Source organism: Glycine soja, chromosome 3 (genome assembly GCF_004193775.1).
Source record: "Glycine soja cultivar W05 chromosome 3, ASM419377v2, whole genome shotgun sequence".
Classification (NCBI taxonomy): Eukaryota; Viridiplantae; Streptophyta; class Magnoliopsida; order Fabales; family Fabaceae; genus Glycine; species Glycine soja.
In genome coordinates this window covers 39,385,911-39,395,958 of record NC_041004.1, presented here as the reverse complement: position 1 = coordinate 39,395,958, position 10,048 = coordinate 39,385,911, and the positions used below count along the sequence as shown (strand labels likewise).

Sequence of the window (10,048 nt, the reverse complement as noted above, 5' to 3'; positions counted from 1 at the left end):
TATATATAAATAAGGAAACACTCCAACGTAACTACGCAAGTGTCTGGTGGCATGATGCATGATCCGAGGTAACGATGTTTCCTACTTCTGTGAATATACATTTGCTTACATGAGCAAAGTCGTCACTTTACAAATAAATTCAAAAGTGCTTCTCTTTTGGTTTTACGATATAAAAATACAGTATAACTTTACGTACAATTGTTTTTTTTTTTTTTATCAAAATAATATAAATATTATTTATCAATTTAAAATGATTTTCGTTATGTGTTTTGCGATAGTTTATATAGCGTCCTCACAGTGTGTCAGTTTGACTAATTTTGTAATACTAAAACAACATTACAAATTAAAATTACACAACTATCACGTGAAGGTGAAGGCATGTTTTAGGTGTGCTATTGGCACAATACATCTTGAAAAGTTGCCAACATAATAGTCATGCAAGACTCACTTAAGAGTATTTGAATAGTCCTATACTCTCTTGCTTTAAGTGTTTATCATTAATCAGATGTCGGCTGCTTATAATTAACTTGTAGACAAAGTTTACAACTCCCGTGGTTTAAACTTATAATAATACTTTTTAAGACTTTAATTAAAGGGACTGAGAAGGCTGGACTTTGTGGATTGTCAGTGCAATCATTTTAATACAGTCTGGACCCAAAGCAGATATAGATATATTTACCATGTTAGAAGACGCAACTAGTTTATTATTGCTTAAAGAAAAGTTGTTTCAGATGCATGAGCATTTTAGTTTGTTTTGCACTGGTGCATGTAAATGATTATATCTTATTTAAATGAATAATGTTGTATTTGCTAACATGTATATGATTATATATCTTATTTAAATGAATAATGTTGTTTCAGAGATTGGATATTGTTAGTGTTGCCTCTATATACTTATATATGTATGTATTATTATTTATTAATTACTGTTTTTGTTTGGGTGTCATTAATTCACATGTATTCCCTTACTTAGTACGTACTGGTGTCTAAATAATAATCACAATTTTTTCTGTTGTTTTTGTCGTTGTTTGTGATCGACCGCGTTTGTGAGAAAAGATGACATGCAATGGGCAAATAGATGGGCATTCTAAATATTGAGTTCACGGAGAACCTAAGGGGATAGAAGGATGTATGGTAAATAATTTGACGTTGAGGATCATCATATACTCCATTCATTTCATAATAAATGTTGTGTAAAACGAAAAAATAAATCTTAAAATAATAATCATTTTGGTTTTTAATATAATATTAATATTTTTTTTTTACTTATACTCCTAATAAATATTATTTTAGTTTTTTAATGTTTTTTTTATAAGCCAATCATGAAATTCATTAAAATGGGGATAGGACAAGTTGTACCACCAAAGCATACAGCAACAGACTCCCAGTTACAAGTACAGATAGAAAGCAAAACTGAACAGAGAACTGCATTCCTAGCATAACCTGAATCTGTGTAAAAAACAAAAAACCAGTGCACCAAAACAAAGCCTAATACAGACAGAACTCCCTAATAGTTAATAAACATAAATGATAGCCAACCTCCCAGCTTAAGGCAACCCAGAAAAGTTCCATACTGATCCCATAAACCAAACTCGAGACCCATGACAAGTATCGTTGCAACACCAACTATATGTAACATTAATAATAAGTTTAATTTTATAAAACTATTACTCGTTTTTCATCTATTTTCATCCAGTCGTTTTTCTTTCTCTTTAGATCTTTTTGTGATCTTGCTCGCAAAACATATGATGGTGGAGATAAGCCCACCTACAGAGTTTATGTGTTATTCATGCAGAAGGCATTCATTCACTACACAGTTGGTCCTGATTATGTCGCAACTACATTTAAGCCCCGCAACACACAAACATCACCACCTACTACAATGACTTCATTTCCCCCACTGCTACTTGCTGCTACAACATCTAGCTTAACATTAAATGCCAAGCAGATGATGGAACTCATTCCTACTCGAAGGTTGTCACCTCACGGACCAAATATGCAATAATAGTTTTCTATTCTTATGGTCCTAAAGATAAGTGTCAAATGAAAAAAAAAATTGTCCGAATAAATTATATTAATTTTTTAATATAATATTAATTATCTCTTTTAGTAATTTTTCTAAAAAAAATCACTTTAATTTTTTAACATAATATTAATATAATTATTTTTCATCTATTCAATAAAATTAGTTTTATAAAATTTCTATTCTCATTTATTTATTTATTAACTTTTGTTAGTCTTTATAAAACAACCTAAAACAACTTGAGATAACAAGTATTGTATTTTGGCTTCGAACATGATTTAAATGCACATATTAAGTGCAATTTTTTGGGATTGTGATTAGAATTAATTACCTGCCATGTGTCATCATGTTGCCATTGGATGGAATCATAACGGATGATGTGGTGGTTTCAGACTACTATATCATTTCTCGCATATTAGGTGTTGTTTTTATCTTTATACTTTCACCTAAGTCTTGATCATACAAAAATACAAAGGTTACCTACATGTACCTAAGTCCCGGATTACCATGTACTTTGAATGCTATTTCAATTAAGTATTGCGGCGAATTTCCTTCTAACGAATACAATTGTTTATGTTCATAACCCTTACCTTCAAAAATTCAAATAAAAAACTTTTCATTGCAAAATTAATTTGAATACTCTTCTCACATTTTCATTATATAGTGAATTGAGCATAGTATATACATCATTTTAGATTACAAATCAAAAATACTTTGATGTTGGAGTAATTACAAAGATGATCAAATGTTCATCAAATTACCAAAGCTCTGCTTGCCAGTAAATCTGTAAAATTATAATCATAATTAACAAACATTGATATTACACGATATCTTAACTTTCTAACTTTAACACCAATAATAAAACTAAATGTGCCCTCTGCAATTCTTCACTTTGGCTTTCATCGCCTCAATTAAGTTCAATCCCTTCATCAACTCACGAAAAATATATATTGACATTTAGATTCATCATCCTATAAGTGACATTTTAACCATTAATACAAATGAAACAACTAACAAAGTAATTGGATAGTCTTTTTATGACCATACACTAGGCAATGCACATGTATAGAAAAATCTGCCTGAAATCCTGAGCTTTAGATGTCTGCATCACAACTTAAGTCCTACAGTAACATATACTACCACCACCCTCTACTGAGCCTACCCATTAACCCTTGATCAGTAAAATGTTTATTATCATTTATACGATATAAATATCGAGTTTTTGTTAAAATCAACCTAGCTTTAAGAGTAATTTTAAGCATTCAAAAACAATAATATTTTATTAAAAAAAGTATTTGTTACATAAAAAATATAATAGTACAATAAAGGTATTCTTTTTTAGTAAAATTTTATGATACATACTATGAAATATATATTTATTCTTATAATTTAAATATTAATATGTCTACAAAGTATTTTATTTTAATATTTAATCTTATCATATATATATATATATATATATATATATATATATATATATATATATATATATATATATATATATGTGGTTTGAGTATAACTGTATATATGAGCATTTTAAGAGTGATATCTAACTCTTCTAACTTTTTCAATTAATTAACTTTTTAGATCTTTTATCATTAATCATTTATAGTAATCTCTACACACAATAAATGAGAATGGGATTGGATTTTAAATTTTTTTAAAAATTTAAATTATTATTATTATAGTTATGCTATTAATTCTAAATTCAATTTGATATTAAATTATATTTTATTTAAAATTATAGCAATTATGATTTGAGTTTAACTGTCATACGAATATAATGTAAAATAGTTTTGTATTATCAATCAATAAAAAAATTCTGTTGATATTTTTAAAATATTTATTATAAAAATTAATAAAATTTTCATACATAATACATTTGTAATTAGATATAATAGTGTATATCTCATTTCTCATATTATTTTTAATTTTTTAATTAAGTTATATAAATTATTGTTATTGTAAATAGAGAAACTAGCTACAGCTTTTCTACCTTGCATATTATGATCTATATAGGCAGAAGAGAAGACCTATATATGGTCAATACAAAAGTATACATGAACTAATCGTACCACACCCAAATCTCAAACCAATTAAAATACACAAACTCCCAATCTTTTACTTACACAGAAAGCTTGAAGACAAATGAACTCGCAATAAAAGCAAAAATTTCTACAGCATTTAAAATTTTCTCAATTCAAGCATGTCTTTTTGGTCATGTTGTGATGGAAACAAGTATACTTAAACCGGACGGAAAACTACTGTCTCATAAGCCTGTTCCCATCTCTGTCCCCAGTAAAATTGTGTCAGCTCAATTAAAAATTCCACCTCACACGTGTTAAGGTTAAACTGAAAATTGATGTCGTTTGCACATGTTACATATCTGATTTGTTACTTGAACTGGTACAATTTGATGGGAGGAACAGGGACAACAAATTTTTGTCCACTTAAACCAGGCTGTAACCGACTAACCGATTCAAACTTTATCAAACGATTTGTCTAATTGATTCCAAGTGAAAATGAGAACAATTAATTATATTTTCAATGATGAATAAAAATTAAACACATGTTTTATTCTAGATTTTACCATTAATGAAATGCTTATCACATTTAATGCGCATATCTTAATTTTTGTCTTTTTTTTTTTACAGAATCCTTAATTAACTTCTCTCATAATATTTTTGTGTAAAATATTTCTCAATTTTATAATTATACATACAATATATATGCCATAGATTTTTCTTTATCACACACCCTGTTATCTTTATTTTATTTATTTACAACTTATAAGTATAATACTTTTTTTGCCAAGAAAAAAAATATAATACTTTTGAATCCTTTTTCAACATTTTAAAGTTATCGATAAAAGTATAAAAATATAAGTTGTAAAAAAAAAAATAATAACAAAGAGTGTTTGATAAAGAAAGATACATGACATATATTATAAGTATTTAAAAGTTTTATACATGGGAGAGAAATTAAGGATGTTGTAAAAAAAAAGAGAAAAATTAAGGATATACATTAATAATCGCTACATTAATGGTAAAATTTAAAATAAGATAAGTGTATGATTTCTATTGATCATTAAAAATGGGATTCATTAACCCATTTTACTTGGGATGAGCTCCATATATATATATATATATATATATATATATATATATATATATATATATATATATATATATATATAAGTGCGGGACAACGGGAGGATTAATATAGTTTCAAGTGGCGAGAGCATGAAGTGTGCCATAAATATACAAGTACAATGATATATAGAATATAGAAGACTTTAATTACTAACTTGGACGAATAAATAATTCATGCCAATATACGAGGAATTATGGAAGTTAGTAAAGTCTGAGAGAACGTGGTGCCCTTGCCATAAATTTAAAGGCAAATGGATTATACAGATAGTTGGAGAAATAGAAGGAGATTTTTTTTTTATGCATAGAGAAATAAAAGGAGAAATTAAACCAAGATAAAATTTTATATGGCAAAGAAAAGAGTAATTATATAAATGCAATCCACAAAATTAAATTAAACCACACACGGTATAAGCAACCATTACGTACGCTATCAAGGCTAGAAGCTACACGTGGAAAGCTATGAGTGAATCCTCATCATAAGTTAGAAGAAGAAAATAATGTTATGCATAATTTGTATTAGCTTTTATCTTAGAACTATGTTAATTAATTGAAAAACTTGTTATTAAGGTTTTTTTTTAAGATAAAAATGCCAAACTCTGTTTAATTTATAAGTGTTTAATTTAAGACGCTAAGTAGGATGAGAAAGATTTTTAAAATGTGAGACCATATTGATGTTAGCTTGTACATACGAAATATATTCATTTTGTTTTATTTTATTTTCTTCTTCTTATGTATTGATAGAGAAGGTTATTGAAAGTCGTTCTTTATCTGTTTCCCGGAAACTGATGAACAAGTATTTAATTTGTTATTCTGCTGTCCCAGGGAGCGATTCTTTCCACTGCAATTAAAGAATGGGACAATTCATTATCCATATCCTGCACATAGCAACAACACTTGTAGGTTCCTTGCTCATATTGTTAAATCAATTTCCTCGTAATGAAGTATATTTTATATTTTAATATGTACCCTATTCCAGCAATAACAAATTCATAGATGCATCAGCTTCAAATGACACGACCCCATCGACTCTCCTTCCTCTTGTTGTCGTCTTCTTTAAATAGTACTAGTAACTATTATAATGACCGATCTCGTTTTTGTTTCTACTTTGTGAAAAATTATTAGGAAACTCGGGACGGTTAATTGAATATTTCTATTGTTTTAAAATTAAATAAAAATTGTATGCATATTATTTAGAAATTCAACGATCGATACCATAAATACTTGATGATCCCGAATTACTTAATTTTTAACTTCTTGCACATTCCCTTGAACTCTTTTAATCTTTCAACTTATGATCACTTTATTAATATGTTTTACCCTCTCTCCTTACTTATGTTTCTCTCACTAAACAATCTCATATATATAAAAAGAATAGGAAAAGAATATTCGGCCATATTCAAATTAAATGTTTTTGTACACCTAGAAAGAAAAAAAATAAGTATGATAAATAATAAATGCAGTCATATGCAAATAAAAACATAGAAAATAAGAAATATTGAAAAGGTATTTAAAAATAAGAAGTATTCAAATATCATCACCTGAAAAAATATAGAAGAAAAAAATTATACTAACAACATGTAAATCTTATTTTACAGAACAAAAAAAGTGTACAACAGAAATATTGTGTTTCCACTGGTCTAAATGATGTAAATTTAGTTAGCATTGTAATTTATAAAGTTTGAATGATTAGTATTAATAAAAGAAATACACAAACAAGTAATACAACACTCAAGTCTAATATGTAAATTTAAGAAAAACCGTTGGTAGAATGACGTGTAGGTACTGAATAAAATATGTTTAGTTTGAAGATGAAGCTTCCCTGTCGACGATCTTGACCGGAAAACCACCTTCCATAAGGGAGGATAAGAAAGAAATGAGGTGAGGCTCAGCCCCTGGAGTGAGCACTGGAACCACCGTGAACCTCCTGAGAATACCAGCCACCAACCTCTGCATCTGCATAAAGGCCATTTCCTTCCCCAAACATATCCTGGGACCAGCCTGAAACACCGGATAAGTGAAGGAATCCCTTCCCACAAAGTTCCACTTTCCTGTTTGAAGCTTCTCCAACCACCTCTCTGGCTTAAACTCTGCCCAATCCTCACCCCAAATACTCTCCATTCTCCCCATCGCATACACGTGATACGTCACCAACGTCCCCTTCTTCACCACTGTTCCATCCGGCAAAACGTCGTCGTCCGCTGCTTCTTTTGTGTCCATCGGCACCGGCGGGTACAACCTCATACTCTCACACAACGAAGCATGGATGTAAACCATTTCCTTCACTTCATCGTACACTGGACTCTCTGATTTCTCCATTATCTCCTTCAAAACCTCCTTCTCCACCCGCGGGTTCTTCGATAGCAGCCAGAAAAACCATGTCAGCGCTGCTGACGTCGTATCCTTCCCCGCCAGTATGAAACTTATAACTATGTCCTTCACGAATTCTTCATCGGAGTGTCCCGAACTTAAAAACCGCGAAAGCATGTCAACAGATTCTAGAGATTCCTTCTCCTTCAGCTCCTTTTTCTTCTCTCTAACTATGTTCTTCGCGAACTCGTGCACTTCCTTCACTGCTATTCTTAGTTTCTTTTCCGAACCTATGTTAAGTACTCTCTTGATTTTCCACACTAACGGTAACGGCTCGCGAAACCGTTTGCTGCTGATCTCGGTCGCTTCTTCGTATGCTACTGCGAACTTGCTCCGTTCTGCTGATGGCGTCAGGTACTCTGGGTCATACCCAAAAGCGATTTTGCAGATGTTGTCGAACGCGAAACGTTGGAGAATGTCCTGAAAATCGAGGGTTTTGTCTTGGGCTGCTGCTGAAGCGAGGACGGGGACCAGACGGTCGGAGAGTTCGACATCCACGACGTGTTCGACGAACTTGCGGAGAGACTTAGTGTTGAATTCGTGGCTGGCGACTTGCCTCTGAAACTTCCAGGTGTTTCCGTCGGCGTTGAAGATTCCTGTGCCAAGGAAATCGGAGAGGGTGTGAATGAAGGTGTAGCCCTTTTGGTAGTTGGAGAAACGGGTCTTGAGAATGTGCGCAACGGTGGCGGGGTTGCCGGTGATAACTTGGCGGCGGCCTAAGGGGCGGTGGAGGGTGAACGTGGTGGCCGGTGAGATTTTGACGATGTCGGATAGCCACTGGATACGGCGGTTGCCGATGCCTTTGAGGTCTAAGTAGTGACCAATCAGTGGGTATGGTTTTGGGATAGTGATGCTTCTTTTAGTAGGACATGAGGACGTGAAAAAGAAGAAGAAAAACACTGGAAAGATGAAGAAAAGGAAGAAAGGAGCTAACAGCTGCAAATTCAGAAGTATCTCAATCATTTTCCCTAAGTTTTGAGTGAGAAATTGGTAGTATAATTAACTTTGTAGTGGAAATCTTGATCTTCAGTTGTAATTTGTAGGATAGGATGTGATCATGTTAAGGAAATTTTCTCTATATATAGTCTAACATACGAACGAAGAAGCCGTATATGGACACTTTAATTCTGGCACGATGTTCACACTTGGGTGATATATGTATTTTGGCAGCTTATGATTGTCTGGTTGCATTAACTACGCTAAACCTATGGTTAGTATACTTCATTTTGAATTGAGAATAAATGTAATCAACTTTTATTATAATACGCTTTTACCAGCTTGCTTCCTCCCTCTTTTTTTATTCTAGATTGACAAGAAGGGCCGAAGCCCAAGCCCAACTAGAATACGCATTTCATTGCGTAAGCAAAATCGTCACCTTTTCTTTTTCCTTTGATTTATGTGTGGTGATTTATGAAAGTCTCCACAATTAACTAAAACGTGTCAAAAAAATGTATATATTTGTATAATTATTATTAGAAATCAAATACATATTTTCAATTGATTCTGATAAAATGTACCAATTGGTCTGAGTGGAAGTGACATAATTGGGATAGGAGACTTACATAGTCACTTAAGTATTATATAAAAAATTAATTATTTGTAAAATTTATACTTCATATTTATAACATAATAATAAAAAAATTATTTTAGAATATAAATTTAGATATTCTTTATATATGTTATAAAATTTGAAACTATTATTTTATGATTATATATAAAATCTGAGAGTCTATGTAATGTCAATTCTTTAAATATACATATGTGAGGATGAAATATTTACATAGAATAATATTAACATTTAGGATCACAAATTAAATTTTTATATAAATACAAAAAAATTAATTGAAATCTAATTTTTTAAGACTTTATTTAAAATAGTATTTTTAACAAATGAAAACGGTCAATTATAATTTAAAAAAAACATCTAATTCAAATTTTAAGAGGGAAAATAAATATATTTTAAATTATATTTTTATCTAAAATTTATTAATAAATAATTTTCATAGTCTTATTACAGTCTTTATTTTTCTTTCCTTTTGTTTTTTAATGAAAGTTTTCTCTGTTTTAATAGTTTTTCCTTTTTACATAAAAAATATTAAATTAATTACAAATTTGAAAAGTAATTTAATGAATAAAAATAATCGATTATTATTTATGAATAAAATAAAAATAAATAACGAATCCAGCTTAAGTACGTAACTACGTATAAGTGTCTGGTGACATAACGCATGATGTAACGATGTTTCCTACTTGTCGCTGAATATATTTTCCGCTTGTTTTCTGGTATAGAATATACTTTTCCCATACATAAGCAAAGTCGTCACTCTTTTACAAATAAAATCCAAAGTGCTTTTTTCTTTGGTTTTACGATTTTACCAAATAAATATAACTTTCGTAAACAAAAAGGAAATAAATATAACTTTACAATTTAATTATCTAAATAATATAAATATTATTGATCAATTTAAAATAATTTTAGTTTATATGTTTTCAAATAGTTTGTATA

General features: G+C 30.2%; 1 protein-coding gene across 1 annotated transcript; it reads right to left on the bottom strand.

The window, feature by feature from the left end:
- Nucleotides 1–6,737: 6,737 nt before the first annotated feature.
- Nucleotides 6,738–8,615, bottom strand: LOC114406907 (cytochrome P450 94A1-like). Its single transcript, XM_028369760.1, has one exon. The coding sequence runs from the start codon at nucleotides 8,503–8,505 to the stop codon at nucleotides 6,973–6,975; it is 1,533 nt and encodes a 510-aa protein (XP_028225561.1). The 5' UTR covers nucleotides 8,506–8,615; the 3' UTR covers nucleotides 6,738–6,972.
- Nucleotides 8,616–10,048: the final 1,433 nt, after the last annotated feature.